Source organism: Eschrichtius robustus, chromosome 7 (assembly GCF_028021215.1).
Source record: "Eschrichtius robustus isolate mEscRob2 chromosome 7, mEscRob2.pri, whole genome shotgun sequence".
NCBI lineage: Eukaryota > Metazoa > Chordata > Mammalia > Artiodactyla > Eschrichtiidae > Eschrichtius > Eschrichtius robustus.
Window position 1 is genome coordinate 123,322,875 of NC_090830.1, and position 24,353 is coordinate 123,347,227.

The following is a 24,353-nucleotide window of genomic DNA, read 5'->3' on the forward strand; positions in this document are numbered from 1 at the left end:
TGGCTCATTTGCAATCTTGGCCAGAATCGGGGTTAATTGTGAGAATAGTAACTGAGAATGTAGTTTCTCCAGGAGTTTAGAGAGCCAATGACTAGATGCAGGGGTTAGGCCCTCAAGAGGAAGCTTAAATGTTTAAACCCTTCTCTGCTTGACACACACTAATCTTAAGGATCCAGGGAATGACTTTACTCAGTTTCCCTTCTCCGGTTTTGCAAGGCATTGGATTTTCTCCTATGGCCTTCTGAATGAGGATGCAAAATCCGGAATCGCCAGGGGCTCTCACGACCTCCGCTACAGAGGAACTTCAGCTCCAATAGTGCTCGACTCCGGTTAGGGAGCTGCTTGTCCCCCAGTCTGACTCTGGCCTGGAGGTCTGGCCTTTCCCTAGCTTGGCAGGAGGAGGCCTGGAAGAGCGGGCCCCCCAACCAAGGATGGGTGTGTGGTGGCTGCGGACATCTTCTGTGACACCCCTGGTTGGGGGTTTAGCTGAAGTCCTGTGCTGGCTGCTGAGAAGGTGATCGGCATAACAGGCTTAGTGAAGATCACAGGCACCAAGTCCAAAGGCCGCGCTCCTTTCTTACTAGCCCTGGGCCAGACCTGTATCCTCTTTATTTTAGTTTCTCCAGCAGTAATGTGGGCAGGAATAGCACCTCTGTGGATTACATGTAATAAAGAGTTGAGAAGGCTTAAAACAGTGCTTACACCTGGGAGGCAGTAAGTGTGAGCAGAGACCCTAAAGCTCACAGCTCCGCCCAGACAGCTGTCGGAATGGGGGTCGAATTGGTGGTGGTCAGTGTGGAAGCACGGGCAGATTTGACCGTCTCCTTCCAGATTGTCCTCTCAGTCTTTGGAACCTTCTTTTAAGGAGATGAGAGGAATACCAGCACTGGTATTTGTGAGTGGGCAGGAGGCAGGGTCGTTAACCTTTCTCGTCCCTTCTTTCCTCTTAGGGATGTTTGTGACTTGACCCTGCTCTCCGGCCCCTGGGCGCTCTGTCTCCCACTGCAGGTCAGGGTGGGAGCGGCCCAGTTCAGTTCCGCCCCTCGTCTGGAATTCCCCATGAATGCATTTTCAACCCAACAGGAAGTGAAGGCAAGAATCAAGAGGATGGTTTTCAAGTAAGTACGATCAGCTACTGCCGTGGTTAGGATGAAGCTAGCTGCTCCCAGAATCGCCCTTGAAGGGCTGGGTCTGCTCTCGACCTCACAGAGAGAGGCTGTGGCCCGGCTTCCAAAAGCCCAGCGGAGCGCAGCGGGTGATAAGAATTCCCTTCTCAAAGCTGCCCCTTATTACATGATAATGTCCCAGGTGGGAACTTAAATGCAAGTTAAAAAAAAAAAAGATTTGCTGTTATTGTGTGTGGCTGTCAGCTGGGAGAAAGGGCTGGTGAAGGTGGAGACAGGTTAAGAGCGTGAGGTGGTGGGAAGAACCCTGGGTCCTTCTCCCAGGTCTATCCCTGGTGACCACACAGCCAGGAGAATTCACCATGCTTCTTGGAGCCTCATTTCTGTGCTCTAAAAGGAGTAAGTGCTCCTCTGTTACTGAGAGCACTTTAAAAATGATGAATTTCTGTTTGTGTGCTCATACACATACACATCCTATAAATATATATATATGTAGTGAGTCATAATTTTACTCACAAGCCAGCTGATGTGTGTATATGCGCGTACATATATGTGTATACATATATTTTATGTATAAATATATGTGTGTATTATATACATACACATATACAGCTACATGGATATAAATGTGTGTTATACACATGCATGTGTATACATGTACATACACACACACAATGTTCTTCATAAGCCCTCACAGAAGAATGCCTTTATTTGTCACCTGCCACTCTGATCTCTGGATCTTCTTTGCCCCCTGCTGCCTCTTGCCCTAGCGGACCTGAAGTTCCACTCAAGTCCATGGTTTCCGCCATGTACAGCCGTCACCTCTGCTTGCAAAGGCTCTGAGGTCCTTTAATCGGCCTCGGGCCTCTGTAGGGCCCCAGTGCTCTCAATAAGCCAGAATCCCCACACTGGGCACAGCAGGAACTCTGGGTGTCCTACAGGTCCCAGAGACCCCCAGTGAGTTTTCTTAAAATTTTTATTTTATATTGGACCATAGTTGATTTACAATGTTGTGTTAGTTTCAGCTGTACAGAAAAGTGATTCAGTTATACATATACATATATCTATTCTTTTTTAGATTCTTTTCTCATTTAGGTTATTACAGAATACTGAGCACAGTTCCCAGTGCTATACAGTAGGTCCTTGTTGGTTATCTATTTTAAATATAGTAGTGTGTATATGTCAATCCCAAACTCCCAACTTATCCCTATCCCCACCTTTCCCCTTCAGTAACCATAAGTTTGTTTTCCACGTCTGAGTCTGTTTCTGTTTTATGCGTAAGTTCATTTGTATCATCATTTCCACTTCCAAATAAGTGATATCATATATTTGTTTTTGTTTCACTTACTTCACTTAGTATGATAATCTCTAAGTCCATCCATGTTGCTACAGATGGCATTATTTCATTCTTTTACGGCAGAGTAACGTTCCATTGTGCATATCACATCATCTTTATTCATTCCTCTGTCAGTGGACATTTAGGTTGTTTCCATGTCTTGGCTATTGTAAACAGCACTGCAATGAACATTGGGATGCATGTATCCTTTCGAACCATGGTTTTCTCTGGAAATATGCCCAGGAGTGGGATTGCTGGATCATATGGTAGCTCTATTTTTAGTTTTTTTAAGGAACCTCCATACTGTTTTCCTTAGTGGCTGTACCAATTTACATTCCCACCAACAGTGTTGGAGGGTTCCCTTTTCTCCACACCCTCTCCAACATTTATTATTTGTAGACTTTTTGATGATGGCCATTCTGACCCGTGTGAGGTGATATCTCATTGTAGTTTTGATTTGCATTTCTCTAATAGTTGGCGATGTTGAACATCTTTTCTTGTGCCTGTTGGCCATCTGTATGTCTTCTTTGGAGAAATGTCTATTTAGGTCTTCTGTCCATTTTTTTATTGGGTTGTTTGTTTTTCTGATATTGAGCTGCATGAGCTTTTTGTAAATTTTGAAGGTTAATCCCTTGTCGGTTGCATCGTTTGCAAATATTTTCTCTCATTCTGTGGGCTGTATTTTCGTTTTGTTTATGGTTTCCTTTGCTGCACAAAAGCTTTTGAGTTTAATTAGGTCCCATTTGTTTATTTTTGTTTTTATTTCCATTACTCTAGGAGATGGCTCAAAAAAGATATTGCTGCGATTCATGTCAAAGGGTGTTCTGCCTATGTTTTCCTCTAAGAGTTTTATAGTATCCAGTCTTAACGTTTAGGTCTGTAATCCATTTTGAATTTATTTTTGTGTACGGTGTTAGAGAGTGTTCTAATTTCATTGTTTTACATGTAGCTGTCCAGTTTTCCCAGCACCATTTATTGAAGAGACTGTATTTTCTTCATTGTATAGTCTTGCCTCCTTTGTCATAGATTAATTGACCGTAGGTTTATTTCTGGGCTTTCTATCCTGTTCCATTGATCGATATCTCTGTTTTTGTGCCAGTACCACAGTGTTTTAATTACTGTAGCTTTGTAGTATAGTCTGAAGTCAGGGAGCCTGATTCCTCCAGCATCATCTTTCTTCCTCAAGATTGCTTTGGCTATTCGGGGTCCATACAAATTAAAATTTTTTTTGTTCTAGTTCTGTGAAAAATGCCATTGGTAATTTGATAGGGATTGCATTGATTCTGTAGCATGCTTGTGATAGTATAGTCATTTTGACAATATCGATTCTTCCAGTCCAAGAACATAGTATATATTTCCATCTGTTTGTGTCAGCTTTGATTTCTTTCATCAGCGTCATGTAGTTTTTGGAGTACAGGTCTTTTGCCTCCTTAGGTAGGTTTACCTAGGTATTTTATTCTTTCTGATGCAATGATAAATGGGATTGTTTCTTTAATTTCTCTTTCTGATCTTTTGTTGTTAGTGTATAGAAATACAACAGATTTCTGTGTATTCATTTTGTATCCTGCAACTTTACCGAATTCATTGATGCACTCTAGTAGTTTTCTTTTAGGATTTTCTATGTATAGTATCATGTCATCTGCAAACGGTGACAGTTTTATTTCTTTTCCAATTTGAATTCATTTTATTTCTTCTTCTTCTCTGATTGCCATGGCTAGGACTTCCAAAACTATGTTGAATAAAAGTGGCGAGAGTGGACATCCTTGTCTTGTTCCTGATCTTAGAGGAATGCTTTCAGATTTTCACCATGAGTATGATGTTGGCTGTAGTTTTGTCATATATGGCCTTTATTATGTTGAGTTAAGTTCCCTCTGTGCCCCCTTTCTGGAGAGTTTTCATCATAAATGGGTATTGAATTTTGGCAAAAGCTTTTTCTGCATCTATTGAGATGATCATACGGTTTTTATTCTTCAGTTTGTTAATGTTGTATATCACAGTGATTGATTTGCGGATATCGAAAAATCCTTGCATCCCTGGGATATACCTTGGATCCCTGAGATATACCACGATCCTTGCATCATGGTATATGATCCTTTTAGTGTTTTGTTGGATTCGGTTTGCTAGTATTTTGTTGAGGATTTTTGTGTCTGTGTTCATCAGTGATATTGGCCTGTAAGTTTCTGTTTTTGTGGTATCTTTGTCTGATTTTGGTATCAAGGTGATGGTGGCCTCATAGAATGAGTTTGGGAGTGTTCCTTCCTCTGCAATTTTTTGGAAGAGTTTCAGAAGGATAGGTGTTAACTCTTCTCTAAATGTTTGATAGAATTCACCTGTGAAGCCATTTGGTCCTGGACTTTTGTTTGTTGGAAGATTTTTAATCACAGTTTCAATTTCATTACTTGTGATTGGTCTGTTCATATTTTTTATTTCTTCATGGTTCAGTCTTGGGAGATTGTGTCTTTCTAAAATTTGTCCATTTCTTCTAGGTTGTCCATTTTATTGGCATATAGTTGCTTGTAGTAGTCTCTTATGATCCTTTGTATTTCTTTGGTGTCAGTTGTAACTTCTTCATTTCTAATTTTATTGATTTGAGCCTGCTCCCTTTTTTTTCTTGATGAGTCTGGCTAAAGGTTTATCAATTTTGCTTATCTTTTCAAAGAACCAGAATTCAGTTTCATTGATCTTTTCTATCACTTTCTTTGTCTCAACTTCATTTATTTCTGCTCTGATCTTTATGATGATTTCTTTCCTTCTAATTACTTTGGGTTTTGTTTGTTCTTCTTTCTCTAACTGCTTTAGGTGTAAGGTTAGGTTGTTTATTTGGGATTTTTCTTGTTTCCTGAGGTAAGATTGTATTGCTATAAACTTCCCTCTTAGAACTGCTTTTGCTGCATCCCATAGGTTTTGGATCATCATACTTTCATTTTCATTTGTCTCTAGGTATTTTTGGATTTCCTCTTTGATCTCTTCAGTGATCCATTGGTTGTTTAGTAGCGTATTGTTTAACCTCCACGTGTTTGTGTTTTTTACAGTTTTTTTCTTGTAGTTTATTTCTATTCTCATAGTGTTGTGGTCGGAAAAGATGCTTGATATGATTTCAGTTTTCTTAAATTTACCGAGGTTTGCTTTGTAGCCTAGCATGTGATCAGTCCTGGAGAATGTTCCATGTGCACTTGAAACGAATGTGTATTCTGCTGCTTTTGGACAGGATGCTCTATAAATATCAGTTAAGTCCATCTGGTCTAATGTGTCATTTAAGGCCCGTGTCTCCTTATTGATTTTGTGTCTGGATGATCCGTCCATTGATGAAAGTGGTGTGTTAAAGCCCCCCCCCCCCCATTATTGTGTTACTGTTGATTTCTCCTTTTATGGCTGTTAGTATTTGCCTTATATATTGAGGTGCTCCTATGTTGGGTGCATATATATTTACAATTGTTATATCTTCTTCTTGGATTGATCCCTTGATCATTATGTAGTATCCTTCTTTATCTCTTGTAACAGTCTTTATTTTACAGTCTCTTTTGTCTGATCTGAGTATTGCTAATCTATCTGTCTTTTGATTTCCATTTGCATGGAATACCTTTTTCCATTTACTCACTTTCAGCCTGTATGTATCCCTAGATCTTAAGTGGGTCTGTTGTAGACAGCATATACATGGGTCTTGTTTTTGTATCCATTTCAGCCAGTCTGTGTCTTTTGTTTGGAGCATTTAATCTGTTTATGTTTAAGGTAATTACCCCCACTTCCAATACCAGCAGGTAGGTCTGGCCCAGGCTCTTATGAGGTCACTGCTTTTTCCCCTGGGTCCTGGTGTGCACGAGACCTTGTGTGTGTCCTCCAAGAGTGGAGTTTCTGTTACCCCCAGTCCTCTGGAGCTCCCGTGATCAAACCCTGCTGGCCTTCAAAGCCAGATGCTCTGGGAGCTCCTCCTTCTGATGCCAGACCTGCAGGCTGGGGAGCCTGATGTGGGGCTCAGAACTTTCACTCCTATAGGAGAACCTCTGAGATATAATTATTTTCCAGTTTGTGGGTTGCCCACCCAGCGGGTATGGGATTTGATTTTATCACAGTTGTGCCCCTCCTACCATCTTGTTGTGGCTTCTTCTTTGTCTTTGGATATAGGATATCTTTTTTGGTAGGTTCCAGCGGTTTTTTTTTCGATGGTTGTTCAGCAGTTAGTTGTAATTTTGGTGTTTTTGTGAGAAGGGGTGAGCTCACGTCCTTCTACCCAGCCATCTTGTTACTGCACCCATCCCCAGTGACTTTATCTTAGGTTGTTTATCCCAGCCCTTTCCTCTGACCTTGGGTGCAGAATGAGCGGCAAGTCAAATACAAGAAAGTTCAAAGGAAAAAGCACATTAATATGTTTTTTAAAAGTGATATTAGTGTACATTGACCTTTCCATGTTCCCTTGGAGCCTTCTACCCTTGGGGCCTCCACGAGTGGTTCCCGTAGAGAACAGTGGCATCCTCCCTTCTGTATCTTGGGCCCAGACACGCTGAGCAGTACTTGTCAAAGTGAGGTCTTTGGTCAGATGGTCTGAGTCAGAATGGCCTAGGGAATATGTTAAAGTGCAGGTGCCTGGGCTGTCTCCAGACCTGCTAAATCACTCTGGGCAGTGATACTTAGAATCGGCACTTTTAAAAGGTCTCTTCCCACTGCCCCCTGGCCTAGGAGTGTTATACACACTAATTTATTTAAAGCAGCTTTATTGAGATATAATTAAAATACCGTAAAGTTCACACCTTTAATGTGTACAGTTCAGTGGTTTTTAGTATATTTTTAGAGTTATGCAACTATTACCATCATCTAATTTTAGGATATTTTCATCATCTCAATAAGAAACCTTGTATATAGACTTTTCTCTAGAGAAGATATATAAATGGCCAATAAGCACATGAAAAGATGCTCAACATCATTAGTCATTAAGGAAATGCAAATCAAAACCATAATGAGAGGGGCTTCCCTGGTGGCGCAGTGGTTGGGAGTCTGCCTGCTAGTGCAGGGGACATGGGTTCGAGCCCTGGTCTGGAAGGATCCCGCATGCCGCGGAGCGACTAGGCCCGTGAGCCACAACTGCTGAGCCTGCGCGTCTGGAGCCTGTGCTCTGCAACAAGAGAGGCCGCGATGGTGAGAGGCCCGTGCACCGCGATGAATAGTGGCCCCCGCTTACCACAACTAGAGAAAGCCCTAGCACAGAAACGAAGACCCAACATAGCAATCAATCAATCAATCAATAAATCTTTAAAAAAAAAAAAAACCATAATGAGATACCACTTCACACCCACTAGGAGGGATAAAATGAAAGACAGACAATAACAAGTGTTGACAGAGATGTGGAGAAATTGGATCCCTCATACGCTGCTGGTAGGATTGTAAAGTGGTGCAGCAACTTTGGAAAACAGTTCAGCAGTTCCTCAAGATGTTAAACATAGAGTTAACCACGGGTCCTAGGAATTCCACTCCAAGAGAATCAAAGACATATGCCTGCACTAAAACATGTACAGTGATGTTCACAGCAGTATTGTTTATCATAGCCAAAAAATCCAACGGATGAATGGGTACACAAAATGTAATTTATTCATGAAAGCAAAAATGAACAGATAGGACTATATAAAACTCAAAAGCTTATGCACAGCAAAACAAACAACAAAATGAAAAGGCAGCCTACAGAATTGGAGAAAAATTTTGCAAACTATATATCAGGTAAGGTGTTATTATCCAAAATATATAAAGAACTCATACAAGCAATAACAAAAAAAACCCAACAATCTGGTTAAAAAATGGGCAGAAGAACTAAATAGACATTTTTCCAAAGAGGACATCAAAATGGCCAAGAGGCAAATGCTTAGCTAAAATGCTAAGTGAAACAAGCCAGACATAAAAGGTCACGTATTGTATGATTTCATTTATATGAAATAGTCTAAAATAGGCAAATCTGTGGAGACAGAAAGTAGATTAGTCATTTCCAGGGGATGTGGGGAGGTGGGATATGACTGCTAATAGGTATAAAGCTTCTTTTTGGGGTGATGAAAATAGTTTGGACTTAGGTAGTGGTGATGGTTGTACAACTCTGAATTATACTAAAAACCACATTTATACTTTAAAATGGTGAATTCTGTGGTATGTGAATTATATCATTATTGATATAATATTTTATTGTTAAAAAAAACTTTTGTACCCATTATATAATATACACACAAACATTTGCAGAAGAAAAAGTAACCTAATGTTTTAAATTTAGGACTGAAAGTCAGAAACGTCTGGGGGACTTTGACTCAAATGACTCAGCCCTGCCCTCTTGTGAAAAACTAAGCCAATTTAAGGGACTTGGTACCAAAAGGTACTTTGTAGAGATCACCCAGTACCTCTTCCAACCCCTTATTTTATGGAAGGGATACTGAGGTTGAGAAGGAGCAGGTGACTTGGCCGGGACCACAGGGTCGCACTGCTCGTCCAATAGGCCCCATGGAACTGTCCTTTCCCACCTCTCCCTGACCTCCCCTTCCACCCCCACCCCCTAAGTAATTAGTTGAGCCTCTCGTTAGCTGTGTTGAAAGTCGTACCTAAGGGCTGTTATTCATAACCCATGACATGTGGAGATGCATTGAGGATGCACCAGATGAGGACACTGTGGGGTGGAGAAAGATGCCTCTTTACGTGTCTGGACAAGGTCCGCTCTTTTGGGGATGAGAATGGTTAGCACTTGTGTATCCCAGGCCGGCTGTAAGACAACAAACAAGAAAAGGAGGCAGTTACTGGTTTTTTGGCCACGGTGGCAGAGTCATTGAGGACACTGAACGTTAAGACGCTCTTACTAATCAGAACAGGGGAATGTTGGCCGAATGGGAGTGATGACCTGCCCAGGGCTCTTTACCCTTTTTCTTCAGTGGAGTTTTAAATTCTCGACTGACGAGCGCAGCTCTCCCTGAAACCCAGAACACTTGCCTTTCCAGATCAATGCAGTCCCCTAAAAGCATGTTTTGAAATGGCTAAGAAGACACTGTGACAGTCACCTTATTGCTACTTTGTAATAAGTTTAAAAAATAGTACAATCAAACCTTCCAGTGTTGTACCCCATGATAACCTAAAATCAGATAAAACACGACCAGCAGTTGGCTTCCGAATGCCTAGAACTCTGGCTAGGGGGCTGTGCATGTCTGTTCCATCATCTGATTAATTTCACATAACATGACTCTGAGTTTTCTGTGATTTAATTTTTTTTTTTTTTTTGGACCCCATCTGTAGCTTTATCAAAGTTGTACCATGTTTGAGTAGCTCTGCAGAAATAGCAATCACCCCTTTCTTTAGCACAAAGCCTTTTATAGCCAGCTCTGGCCTCTTTCAAGCTGCATTAACATTTAAACATAGTTTTTAGTATAGTTAAAATTACAAAGCACTTTGCCCTTTTTTTTTTTTTTTACTTAATATTATTTGGTGTGTATTTTTGCATAAAGCTGCATTATTTTTCATGTTGATCCTTTTTAGTGGTTATGTAATCAATGAATTGAACTCTTACAACGTAGTAAATCAGACCCGTAAAAGGACACATTTAGCTTGATTCCAGGATTTTTGTCCATTGCTGAAACCAACAACAACAAAAACTCCTGTAATCAACATCCCTGTTCCTACAGTGAGTGTTCTTATGAATTATTTTTCAAAGTCTGTTCCATGCATTACCTGCATCAGAATCACTGGGGGTGGGAAAGGGGAGGTGGGTTTAAAATGTATTGATAGATTCTCAGGCCTGGTCACACACCCACCAATTTGGACTCTGGGAGGATGGAATCTGAAAATCCACATTAGTAAATCTCCTAAGGGACTTTGACGCTGACTAGAATTTGAGACTAACTCAAAAGGTAAACTTCTTAGAAGAGGCTGCTAGGTAGTTCATTATAATGACCACTGATGGAGTGCTTACTAGGTACTAGCAGGCACTGGATACAGCATTTAATCCTCAAACAATACTGTTACTTTTTCTACTTTAGCAGGTTTAACAGGAGTCTCAGGCCAAGTAATGTTGCCAAGGTTAGCTGGCCAGTATCTCACGGGACTAGTATCTACGCCCTTGTTCTTAATCGGTCCATGTATTTCTATCATAAACAGCAGTCCATCTGTGAACCTTCACTTTTCCATGCGTTTCTATCATAAACAACAGTCCATCTGTGAACCTTCACTTTCTACCTAGTTTAGTCCCGTTGGAGAGAAATTAGAAAAACCTTAGATTCTGGCCTCAGACCTTCCTGTCTGGAGCCAGACGCTGAGCTCAGAACAGACTCTGTGGGAAACACTCCATGGCATAAGAAAAGTGGAGGTAGCAGGTTTCTTCTCATTTCCCGGGGTTCACATGCTGTTAGGAATCTCACCTGCGCTCGGTCGGTCAGAAGCCAGCAGGTCAGGTGCAGAGGTGGAGAGGGTGGCCGGCACGGGCATTTGTGTGCTAAGTGATGTGGAAGGTGGACGCCCCAGAGGTCCGTGGAGTTGTAGTCTGAGCCCTCATGGCCTTGAAATTTAATTTCTCTCTAGCCACAGGCTGGTAGCTATGAAGAGGGGGGCCCAGACCCACTCAGAAAATCTGGATTGAAGAGGGAAAACAAAGGTTAACTCTGGAGGGGCCAAGGGTAGACCTGTATGAGAAACAAGAACAGAGTTGTGGAGAACAAGTGCTTTTTTTCCTGGTCCAGAAGCTTTGAATCCATATGGAAAGAAGTGATGATTAGATGGGCGAGGGGTGCGGGGGGTGTTTTGAGGAGAGAAAGCGAAGTCTGGCTGAGAAGCTAAGGATGCAGGGCCACAGCCAGAGGCTTGTGGGGAACCCTGCCAGGGGGAAGGCACAGGGAGCTCCTGGCTTTTGGTGAAAAGTGTTTTGAAACCATTTAGAACAGCATAGAGTAGGGGTCAGCAAACCTTTTCAGCAAAGAGCCATAGAGTTAAATATTTTAAAGCTTTGCCGGCCACGTGGTCTCTGCTTAGATAGTACATAAATGAATGGGCGCCCATTTTCCATGCCCATTAGGCCCAAGTCTGCAGAGGAATGACCATTGGCATTGGAATTAGCTGGACTGGGTTTCAACTGCAGTTCTGACCTCCAGTAGCTGGGGAGAGGCAGGCTGTGTAGCCTGATGGTTAAGAACTTGGGCTCTGGAAGTGGAGGGTTCAAGTCCTACCTCCACCACCCATGAGCTGTGTCACCTTAGCTAAGGCCCTTCTCTTCTCTGAACTCCCCTGTCTCAGAGCTGTGGTGAGAATTATATGAGCCAAGCACCTTTACACACACACACACACACACACACACACACACACACACAGCACAGTGGTGCCTGGCATGTGGTAAGTGCACAGTAAATATTAAGTTAGTATTACTGGTCTCTGAGCAGGGGATTCCTCATCTATTACCATCCACTGAAAGGTTTTGCCCAAAATCTATTGTAGTGAGTCATTATTTTCTGCCCAGTTGACAGTCAGAGCTGGCAGTCCCCCCTCTGAGGACGTTTGCACAAGCCTCCTATGACGAGCTTTAGTAGGGATTCTGCGCTGGGATTCCAAGCTCAGTCGACAGTCCCTATAACTAGGCTGTGAGGCTTAGAGAATCTTAGCATCCTGATGAGATGGGACCACCGTAACCTGCCCTGATCTGAAAGCAGTCAAACGGTTCAGCCTTCCAGCGCCCAACCCTGAACTTGGAAGTGGGACAGAGAGGTGTGATCGTGGACCCTTGCATCAAAGCCTCTGATGAGAGGCCTCATCAGACCCTTGCATCAAAGCGCCGTCCTTCACGCTCATAAATTCTTATGAAGCTCATTTATCTGCTTTCCCACCCCAAGGAGATGTTGAGCTGTAACAAGAAGGGAATGGTATGGGGAGGGGGAGATGGGAGGTGGGTGTTAGGCAAATGAGGAAAATTGTGCCCCGGAGACACCATGGGGAGAGACAGCAAACACATACACAAAGAATGTCATTGTTACATAACACAACAGAGATGTGTAGGGGGAGTGTTAAGTCCAGGGGAAAAGTTCATTTCTCTTCATCATTCTTGTGGTTTAGATGGTGAGAGAGTGCGTATCTCATGCTAGAATTGTCCCTTTGAGCCTCTGCTGGAAGAAGGTGGCCATTGTTTCAGGCTCTCATTCCAACTTCACCTCTGGACCGCTGACTCTTTCTTCTTTGTTTTTTTCCTTCTGGGTGAGCTCAGAGGAGGACGTACAGAGACAGGCCTTGCTCTGAAATACCTTCTGCATAAAGGATTCCCTGGGGGCAGAAATGCCTCTGTGCCCCAGGTCCTCATCACTGTCACTGACAGGAGGTCCCAAGGGCATGTGGCCCTGCCAGCCAAGCAGCTGAAGCAAAGGGGCATCACTGTGTTTGCTGTGGGGGTCTGCTTCCCAGGATAAGAGATTTGGTCACATGGGGTCAGCCTGGGGACGTCACAGCCATGGGAAGAGAGGGGAGCTGGGAAAACCATCCTGATCCTTCCTGGATCCGTTTTTTCCTCACTTTGCTGTATTGTTGCTGGCATAAGGGGACCGCCAGGTCTTTGGAAGTCTGAGAGTTTGCATCGTCTTTAATTTAGTCTGAACACTTGATTTCAAGTGCCAGAAACTTGACTCCAATTTATCTGGGCAGAAATGGAAATTCATGAACTCATCCAACTGCACAGCGTGGGTCAGGGGTCCCTCGGGGTAAACAGGAGTCAGGAGCCAGATGCAGGAATATGCCTTCCTAGAGGAGAGGGGGGCACAGTTCCTCAATGCCCTCAACCCTGAAAATGGAGGCGACCTCAATGGGGCTGTTGTCATTTGTGGGTATCAAGTGAAATGACTCTGGTCTGGGCACTGTGCCTATACATAGAAATCTCTTTATTAATTTTAGTATAGTTGTTCCTTGGTATCTGCAGGGGGTTGGTTCTAGGACCCCTGTGGATACCAAAACCCATGGATGCTTAAGTCCCTTAGTTGGCCACCCATATCCATGGATGTGGAACCCACAGATATAGAGGACCAACTGTACATTATTTATTCTCTCAATCAATAAATATAGGTTGTCTTCCTCATGCCAGACACTATTCTAGGTTCTCAGGATGCACAGACAACAATACAAAGTCCCTGCCCTGATGGAGCTTCTGTTCTAGGAAAGAAACTAGATTAAAAAAAAAAAAAAAAAGTGAGTGAATAAATAAGTAACAGTTTCAGGTGGAAATAAAATTCAAAGGAGAAAAATAAAGTAGGGAGGAGGTTACAGAGTGATGGGAATAGATAGGACAGCTATTTTAGATAGGGGGTCTGGCAAGTCTCCTTTGAAGAGTTGGTTTTTGAGCAGAAACTTGAGTGAGGAACAAGCCTTCCAAATAACAGGGAAAAGAACAGGCAAGGCAGGCAGATGGAAAGTGCAAAGGCCCTGAGGCAGTAGCTAGCTCGGTGTGTTATAGAAACAGTGAGACAGCCAGGAGTGGCTGGAGCCCAGCAAGCAAGGGGTGAATTATAAGAAATAAGGTAGAAGAGGTGGGCAGGAGTTAGGTCTAGAGCTTTTGTGGGTTATTGTAGAGACTAAAGTTTGTAATGAGTAGTCTGGGAAGTCTTTGGGGTGGGGGGGTTTGAGCAGGAAAATTACATGAATTGGCTTACATTTTTAGAAAATCACACTGCAAGGTAGAGAATAGACTGGTGGGTGAGGCAGAGGGAGAAGCAGTAATAGGGGTAGTGGGGAGTCTAGTTAGGAGGCCTTTGGAGCAGCTCACATGCAAGATAATGATGGTTTGCAGTAGGGAAGCAGCTGTGACCCCGCTGAGGCATGGTTGGATTTAGGATGTGTGTTTGGAAGACAGAGCAATGGAGTGACTGGTGTATTGGACGTGGGTGTGTGAGAGAAGAATCAAAGATTTTGGCCTGAGCCCCAGTGTGAATGGTGGTGCTATTTACTGAAATGAGAAAGACTGGGAAAGGAAGAAAGGAAATTGAATTCTGTTTCAGACAAGTCAAGTTTGAGATGCGTATTAGCCATCTAAGTAGAGAAGCTGAGTAGAGAGCTGGATATGAGAGTCTGGAGCACAGGAGAAAGGACAGGCATCGAGACTGAAACTGAGGATGGTATTTAAAGCCTAAGTAAGATCACCTGGAGCTGAGTGCCGAGTGGACCAGCAAGTGCAGAAAGAGGAAGAAGATAGAAGGGGACTGAGGTTGCAGGTGCCATGGGGCTGCCCCGATTGTGCTGTGTCCTGGTGACGATGATGACAGCTACCACCACCATCATTGGTGTCGTCATGGCCAATAAGTTGGTATTAAACACAAGCTGCCTTATGGCTGGCTCTTTCTGTGTCCTCAGATATAAGGAATATAAACCCCTTGAGAGAGGAGAGTGGGTGTTACTTCATGGCTCCCTGCCCACCCTCATCCCCGCATAGGGCCGAATAGAGTGCCTTGCACGTAGTATTTGCCCAAAGGTTTGTCACTGAGGATGGAATCTCCCATGGGTGGAAATACTGGCCCGTTCTGGGGCTTTCTTCTCCGGCTGCTGGCTGGAGTAGCGCTTCTCAAGCTATCTGTGGTGAAGGTCCAGTTTGGTTTTTTTTCTAATCCATCATGAACTGATACTTTTTTAAAAAAATACAATAAAAATGAGTTACTAGAAAGATGAAATAAAAACAAAATAGAAACTCAGATATTTATTATTTGACCCAACAGACATAAAATGAATCTGTCAAGTTGCTGTACGATTAGTTTCTAAATGCTTGGTGTCTGTACTTACCGGATTCTGAATCAGGGTGAAACAGTTTGGAGCTCTTCACTGGCCCACACACCATACTTTGAGCACCCCTAGTGTAGGGAAATCAAGAAGAGGGGGCACGGCTCAGATATGAAAGCCTGAGCTGCAGACACAGGAGGCTGCTGAGAAAGCCTGTTGGACTTCCAGGCCTGCCTGACCCCTCCCCACTCCTAGTAAGAGGCCAGCTCGCTGTTGACCAGTGGTTCTCCAGGTGTGTTCCTTGGACCAGCAGTGTCAGCATTACCGGGGAGCTTGCTAGAAATGCACACACTCAGGCCCTGCTGCACTGGATCCAAAACTCTGGGGCAAGGGGCTTCAAATCTGTGGTTTTTCTGGCCCCTCAGTGATTCTGATGCCGCCAAAGTCTGAGAACCACAGCAGTGTGAGATTAAAGACTGTTGCCTGTTCAAACTCTTTCCCCCTTTTAGTGTATATTGAGCCCCTTCTCTGACCGTTCTCAACTCTGGCTGAGCATCTGAATTACCCAGGGAGCTTTTAAGAAGGTCTGTTTGGGGGCCGGGAGAGCGAAGGGTGTGGCCCGGCACAGCTGCCCACTCAATGCTAATGTGAGTCTGGAACTGAGAAGCCCCTCTGTGTGCCAGGCGCTGTCCTAGGTGCTGGGCAAAGTGTCTGGTTTCTGTGGCTTCAGAGGAGAATGGGGAGCTTGACATTAGGAGGTTTAGAGATGCATGAAGGTTTTGCTGTATTGCCAAGCCGTGGTCTATTTTGATGAATTTTTGATAGGCAGGATTCTAGATGTGTCACTGACTGCCTTGTCTTCTTAAAAACAGGTTTCTCAGCATCATTTAACCCTTTCTTCATGCCCTACGGTCATCATCCCCCACAGCATTTCTGTTCTGGACACTAACAGTGCCCTCTGGTTGTCAAACTATGCCAGCTCCTGCCTCTACACGGCCTCATGTTGCTGGCCTGTGAGTTCTTATGGCCACTATTTATAATTCTTCAGGATTTTTTTTTCTTCTATTACTAGCTGTCCCTGTTTGTTCTTCTCTTGCTGTCACCTAGAACCACTTTCCTTCATTTCCTTTCTAGTTAAATTTTTTTTTTATTATTTTTGGCTGCATTGGGGCTTCGTTGCTGCGCGCGGGTTTTTCTCTAGCTGCGGCGAGCAGGGGCTACACTTCGTTGCGGTGCGCGGGCTTCTTATTGCGGTGGCTTCTCTTGTTGCAGAGCACGGGCTCTAGGCGCGCGGGCTTCAGTAGTTGTGGCACTCGGGCTCAGTAGTTGTGGCGCACGGGCTTAGTTGCTCCACGGCATGTGGGATCTTCCCGGACCAGGGCTCAAACCCGTGTCCCCTGCATTGGCAGGCGGATTCTTAACCACTGTGCCCCCAGGGAAGCCCTCTGGTTAAATTTTTCTCATCAGCTATGGGTTGCAAAACCCGACGACTAAATCTGTTAGGACGCTGTCTCAAATAAGAGCCGACGGTCTGAGGGTGAGGCTCTCCTCTGAGGAAGTTCGTGGACTGCAGCGTGTGCACGTTATGACCATGGCTGAGCATCCTCGAGGTCCTTCTGTGCTTCACTTCTAGACCTTACCTGCGTCCTAGGTGGATGAGGTTGCAGCTCTGTGGCTCCTGCATCAGTGGGTGGAGCCGCGCACGCTGGCCAGCGAGCCGAGGGGGCAGCACGTGCTGATGGCCGAGCAGGTGGGGGACGCCGCCCACGGCCTCTCCAGCACCCTCAGCGGCTCTGCCACGTGCACCATTGCCTTTCCGGGTGAGTAAGGCCTTTCCGCGTGGAAAGGAGTGGCGTCGCCTGTATGGAAGCGGGCTGGGGGTGAGGAGGGTTCCCCAAGGCTGGAGGTCAGGACTCGGGAGGTCCCCCTGAGAGGGAGGGAAGAGGAATGGAGCCCAGCACCCTCGGCCCTGGGGCACTCTGCTCTGTTCTCCCGCCCTGTGTCAGGCCCCGTGGGGTTCCAGGCTGGGAATTCCGAACTTGTCGCACGGGGTGGAGAGGCTCAGATCCGGTGGGGTCCGCTCCCCTGCTGTCGGCACAGGGAGGCCTCATCTGGGGGTGAGATCCCCGTGTTCCCTGTCATCTTCGTCGGCCTCCATCCAGGAGCTAGAGTGAAGTACGTTGTACAAAAGGTGCACGTGTGCATAGGATGGAAGAGCGGTGTGGGGCGGGGCTTGTGCAGAGGAGGTGCTCGGAGACCGGCTGCCCCTCCCCCGTGTACTCTGCCGGGGAAGAGCCAGGGCTGAGGGTGGTGGGCCCACGGGCAGAGGAAGGAGGCGTAACCCTGTCTTCCCTGCCTCGGGTATGCACGGTGGACACAGACAGACTGCAAGGTCCAGCCTCAGCCCTGTGAGCACAGGACGCTGGAGATGGTCAGGCAGCTTGCCGGCCAGGCCCTGTGCTGGAGGGGATCTCGGGGGACCAAGGCCGTGCTGGCTGCGCTCTGTCCCTTTTCCAGGTTTGTCCACAAGGTGTGGGGTCAGAGCCTGCGGGCAGGGCCTGGGCGGGGAGGGCCAAGTGCTCATGGGCTGCAGGGAGAGCGGCTCTCCGGGGCCTTGGCTGTGGAGTGTGTGACAGGGATTGGAGGAGACCTGGGAGGTAGGCAGGGACAGAGCTCCGGGGACCCAGGCAGGGGCACAGCTACTCAGTGTCAAGAGTCTTTTAGACACACCGCCCAGGAGCCCAGGGCCTGGGTCACAGCCATTCTGAAGGCTGGTAAATCAGCCAAAAGCTGGTCTGACAGGGCAGTGGTCCGGACTTGGGATAGTGGTCTGCTAATTCGGTCCCTCTGATCACCAGTTTCCATATGTATGGGGGCTGAGCAAGGCAAGAGGCTTAAGGTGCTTAGATGAATTCCGGTTGTGGAGGCCGTGGAGAATGCTGGATTCTTCAGGACCGGAGCTCAGGCATTCAAGAGCACCTGCCGCCCGGCTCTCAGCCACTGCCCCACAGACCCCCAGATCGTCCCCCTTTATCCGGACCACCTCCAGTGTGGCACCTGGTCAGCAGCTCATGATCTCGCCCTCTAGTCCTTTCTGGAGGGCCAGGGTAGCGTTTGAACCAGCTGCGCCTTGGCCCCTTGGCCTGGCCTCAGCGATGAGATCAGAGCGCGCACAGCAGTGAGATGGAGCGGCTGAGAAGCCGGGAGGGCCGTGTTGGGTTGATGCAGAGTCCAAACACCATCTCAGCAGGCAAGGGCGGTGCCCCCCACGTGGCTCAGAGGAAGTGGGGCCTCGTGCCGTGTCAGAGGCCACTAGAGGCTCTCTTCTGAACCTGCACTTTCGAGTGAAAGGAGGTAGTTCTTCATTCCCTGGTGAACATGTTTAAGTCCTCACTCTGAGCCAGGCAGGGTCCCGCGAGGAGGCAGGCACAGTCGCGGCCCCAAGAAACTCGTGGTCCAGAGAGAGCCTCCCAAGTGCTGGGATGGGGCCTGTCCTCCCCACACGTCATGGAGGAGGGGTTGCTTGAGCAGTCTCGAGAGATGTGGGAACCGGGTAGCAGTGGGCAGAGGCATCCAGAGCCGGGAGCCCTGGGAGAGGCTGGTGGGTAGAGTACATTTCATGGCTATGTGCTCAGACTCTGGGGGCATCACCACTAGTGAGCTGGGAACCTCCCGCTGTCTGTTTCCACATTCGGCAAGTGGGTGATAACAGGACCTGCCCCAGAGGATTGTCAGGAGCACGCAGCGAGTTAATTCGTAGAATGCGCTGACATTGCAGGCTCCTACAATAATGCATATAGTAGGCTTTTCATCAATCCCCTCATTCAAGAAATACTCACGGAGGCTCTCCTAAGTTACCAGCACTGCCCCAGGCCCTGGGGAATCAGCCTGAGCGTCTCGGAAACAAATCTGCTCTCATGAGCAAGAGGCAGCGATGAACAAAGTGAATACCTAAATGAACTATTAGGTGGTGGTAAGTGCAATAGGGGAAAGGATGTGGGGTGGGACAGGGTGGGGTAAGTAGAGGGTAGGGTTGCAGTTTTAATTAGAGTGGGCAGGGACCAGACCTGAGGGAGGTGGGGGACTAGCTGAGTACAGGCCCAGGCGAAGCCCTGTGGATAGTGTCTGCTCAACAACGCTGGCTCCTGTAGGCCTGGGTAGGGAGGGCAGGACCCGTGGAGCTTCCTGGGCTAGGACGTGTGGTTTTATGAGGTCACGAGGAGTAGACACGGAGGGGGAGAAGAGTTCTCTTTAATGAGCTGGCAGCTTGGCACAGTTTTGATTTCAGCAACCCCTTGAGTTCGTAGTTGACTTGGCTTTTTTTTTTTTTTCCCACACACACACACTGTATTTTATTTTTACAAGAGATAAATAAACTGACACCAAGCATTGTAAATGGATGACCACAACAAAAGCAACAATGATTGCAATTACCAAACACGAAACACACTCATACTATGTCATAATATTGACATTCAGTCCAGTAATCCTCCACTGTAACAGGTCCTTTACTTTGCAGTGAAAATTGATTTGTATATTTTTGCTTCTGAGTCCTTGTGGGATTTTTTTTTTTATTCAAACAGAAAGTCACAAAAATTATAATCATCCTCATCAGTTCACTCAGTCCCATGTAATTAATTTTTTTTTCATATTGATCTTTTGTTAGCACTTTTATGAATTCATCAGTTTTCCATTAGAGTTCTGAAAATGCTTGTTCATTCAGTTCAGCAGTATAGTCAGTTACCAGAAACCTGTACTTGTCAGAGTCTTTTCCATGAATTCCTTGAAGATGAAACCCTCTTATAGGAACATTTTTGCAAAAGCATCAGAGTACACCCAGAACTGTCTGTAAATGACAAAAGACTTAAAAATGACCACAGTTAAAGATTTGATGAAAGTTCATAATAATGCAATTGACAAGGAAATTTATTTCTGAGATATACATTTTAAAGTAATAACTAGAATTATGACTTATAACATTATACCAGAACATATAAGATTTTTAGAAATTTCATGTAATGTCTGAAACATTTATATTAACATATTTCCATACAAATAACCCAAAGAAAGTTTAGTATTGTTTTTTTGTTTGTTTTTTTATACTGCAGGTTCTTATTAGTCATCAGTTTTACACATCGGTGTATACATGTCAATCCCAATCGCCCAATTCAGCACACCACCATCCCCACCCCACCGTGGTTTTCCCCCCTTGGTGTCCATACGTTTGTTCTCTACATCTGTGTCTCAACTCCTGCCCTGCAAACCGGTTCATCTGTACCGTTTTTCTAAGTTCCACATACCTGCGTTAATATATGATATTTGTTTTCCTCTTTCTGACTTACTTCACTCTGTATGACAGTCTCTAGGTCCATCCACGTCTCAACAAATGACTCAATTTCGTTCCTTTTTATGGCTGAGTAATATTCCATTGTAGATATGTACCACAACTTCTTTATCCATTCGTCTGTCGATGGGCATTTAGGTTGCTTCCATGACCTGGCTATTGTAAATAGTGCTGCAGTGAACACTGGGGTGCATGTGTCTTCTTGAATTATGGTTTTCTCTGGGTATATGCCCAGTAGTGGGATTGCTGGATCATATGGTAAATCTATTTTTAGTTTTTTAAGGAACCTCCATACTGTTCTCCATAGTGGCTGTATCAATTTACATTCCCACCAACAGTGCAAGAGGGTTCCCTTTTCTCCACACCCTCTCCAGCATTTGTTGTTTGTAGATTTTCTGATGATGCCCATTCTAACTGGTGTGAGGTGATACCTCATTGTAGTTTTGATTTGCATTTCTCTAATAATTAGTGATGTTGAGCAGCTTTTCATGTGCTTCTTGGCCATCTGTATGTCTTCTTTGGAGAATTGTCTATTTAGGTCTTCTGCCTATTTTTGGATTGGGTTGTTTGATCTTTAATATTGAGCTGCATGAGCTGTTTATATATTTTGGAGATTAATCCTTTGTCCGTTGATTCGTTTGCAAATATTTTCTCCCATTCTGAGGGTTGTCTTTTCGTCTTGTTTATGGTTTCCTTTGCTGTGCAAAAGCTTTGAAGTTTCATTAGGTCCCATTTGTTTATTTTTGTTTTTATTTCCATTACTCTGGGAGGTGGATCAAAAAAGATCTTGCTGTGATTTATGTCAAGGAGTGTTCTTCCTGTGTTTTCCTCTAAGAGTTTTATAGTGTCCGGTCTTACATTTAGGTCTCGAATCCATTTTGAGTTTATTTTTGAGTATGGTGTTAGGGAGTGTTCTAATTTCATTCTTTTACATGTAGCTGTCCAGTTTTCCCAGCACCACTTATTGAAGAGACTGTCTTTTCTCCATTGTATATCTTTGCCTCCTTTGTCATAGATTAGTTGACCATAGGTGCATGACTTTCTCTCTGGGCTTTCTGTCTTGTTCCACTGATCTCTGTTTCTGTTTTTGTGCCAGTACCATATTGTCTTGATTACTGTAGCTTTGTAGTATAGTCTGAAGTCAGGGAGTCTGATTCCTCCAGCTCCGTTTTTTTTCCCTCAAGACTGCTTTGGCTATTCGGGGTCTTTTGTGTCTCCATACAGATGTTAAGGTGATTTGTTCTAGTTCTGTAAAAAATGCCATTGGTAACTTGATAGGGATTGCATTGAATCTGTAGATTGCTTTGGGTAGTATAGTCATTTTCACAATGTTGATTCTTCCAATCCAAGAACATGGTATATCTCTCCATCTGTTGGTATTATCTTTAATTTCTTTCATCAGTGTCTTATAGTTTTCTGCATACAGATCTTTTGTCTCCCTAGGTAGGTTTATTCCTAGGTATTTTTATTCTTTGTGTTGCAATGGTAAATGGGAGTGTTTCCTTAATTTCTCTTTCAGATTTTTCATCATTAGTGTATAGGAATGCAAGAGATTTCTGTGCATTAATTTTGTATCCTGCAACTTTACCAGATTCATTGATTAGCTCTAGTAGTTTTCTGGTAGCATCTTTAGGATTCTCTATGTATAGTGTCATGTCATCTGCAAACAGTGACAGTTTTACTTCTTCTTTTCCAATTTGTATTCCTTTTATTTCTTCTCTGATTGCTGTGGCTAGGACTTCCAAAACTATGTTGAATAACAGTGGTGAGAGTGGACATTCTTGTCTCGTTCCTGATCTTAGAGGAAATGCTTTCAGTTTTTCACCATTGAGAATGATGTTTGCTGTGGGTTTGTCGTATATGGCCTTTATTATGTTGAGGTAGGTTCCCTCTGTGCCCACTTTCTGGAGAGTTTTTATCATAAATGGTGTTGAATTTTGTCAAAAGCTTTTTCTGCATCTGTTGAGATGATCATATGGTTTTTATTCTTCAATTTGTTAATATGGTGTATCACATTGATTGATTTGCGTATATTGAAGAATCCTTGCCTCCCTGGGATAAATCCCACTTGATCGTGGTGTATGATCCTTTTAATGTGTTGTTGGATTCTGTTTGCTAGTATTTTGTTGAGGAATTTTGCATCTATATTCATCAGTGATATTGGTCTGTAATTTTCTTCTTTTGTAATATCTTTGTCTGGTTTTGGTATCAGGTTGATGGTGGCCTCATAGAATGAGTTTGGGAGTGTTCCTTCCTCTGCAATTTTTTGGAAGAGTTTGAGAAGGATGGGTGTTAGCTCTTCTCTAAGTGTTTGATAGAATTCACCTGTGAAGCCATCTGGTCCTGGACTTTTGTTTGTTGGAAGATTTTTAATCACAGTTTCAATTTCAGTGATTGTGATTGGTCTGTTCATATTTTCTATTTCTTCCTGGTTCAGTCTTGGAAGGTTATACCTTTCTAAGAATGTGTCCATTTCTTCCAGGTTGTCCATTTTATTGGCATAGAGTTGCTTGGAGTAGTCTCTTAGGATGCTTTGTGTTTCTGTGGTGTCTGTTGTAACTTCTCCTTTTTCATTTCTGATTTTATTGATTTGAGCCCTCTCCCTCTTTTTCTTGATGAGTCTGGCTAATGGTTTATCAATTTTGTTTATCTTCTCAAGGAACCAGCTTTTAGTTTTATTGATCTTTGCTATTGTTTTCTTTGTTTCTATTTCATTTATTTCTGCTCTGATCTTTATGATTTCTTTCCTTCTGCTAACTTTGGGTTTTGTTTGTTCTTCTTTCTTCTTTCTCTAGTTCCTTTAGGTGTAAGGTTAGATTGTTTACTTGAGATTTTTCTGGTTTCTTGAGGTAGGCTTGTATAGCTATAAATTTCCCTCTTAGAGCTACTTTTGCTGCATCCCATAGGTTTTGGATCGTTGTGTTTTCATTGTCATTTGTCTCTAGGTATTTTTTGATTTCCTCTTTGATTTCTTCAGTGATCTCTTGGTTATTTAGTAACGTATTGTTTAGCCTCCATGTGTTTGTGTTTTTTACGGTTTTTTTCCCTGTAATTCATTTCTAATCTCATAGCATTGTGGTCAGAAAAGATGCTTGATATGATTTCAATTTTCTTAAATTTACTGAGGCTTGATTTGTGACCCAAGATGTGATCTATCCTGGAGAATGTTCCGTGCGCACTTGAGAAGAACGTGTAATCTGCTGTTTTTGGATGGAATGTCCTATAAATATCAATTAAATCTATCTGGTCTATTGTGTCATTTAAAGCTTCTGTTTCCTTATTTATTTTCATTTTGGATGATCTGTCCATTGGTGTAAATGAGGTGTTAAAGTCCCCCACTATTATTGTGTTACTGTCGATTTCCTCTTTTATAGCTCTTAACAGTTGCCTTATGCGTTGAGGTGCTCCTATGTTGGGTGCATATATATTTATAATTGTTATATCTTCTTCTTGGATTGATCCCTTGATCATTATGTAGTGTCCTTCCTTGTCTCTTGTAACATTCTTTATTTTAAAGTCTATTTTATCTGATATGAGTATAGCTACTCCAGCTTTCTTTTGATTTCCATTTGCATGGAATATCGTTTTCCATCCCCTCACTTTCAGCCTGTATGTGTCCCTAGGTCTGAAGTGGGTCTCTTGTAGACAGCATATATATGGGTCTTGTTTTTGTATCCATTCAGCAAGCCTGTGTCTTTTGGTGGGAGCATTTAATCCATTCACGTTTAAGGTAATTATTGATATGTATGTTCCTATGACCATTTTCTTAATTGTTTTGGGTTTGTTTTTGTAGATCCTTTTCTTCTCTTGTGTTTCCCACTTAGAGAAGTTCCTTTAGCATTTGTTGTAGAGCTGGTTTGCTGTGCTGAAT

General features: G+C 44.0%; 1 protein-coding gene across 1 annotated transcript in view; it reads left to right on the forward strand.

Moving 5' to 3' along the window:
* The window catches only part of VWA2 (von Willebrand factor A domain containing 2), a 43,255-nt gene that overhangs the window by 11,137 nt on the left and 7,765 nt on the right, over window positions 1–24,353 (forward strand). The window contains 4 exon segments of the mRNA XM_068547917.1: window positions 1,009–1,118; window positions 12,653–12,844; window positions 16,822–16,958; window positions 17,523–17,655. Of these exon segments, the coding sequence (XP_068404018.1) occupies window positions 1,009–1,118; window positions 12,653–12,844; window positions 16,822–16,958; window positions 17,523–17,655 (572 nt within the window).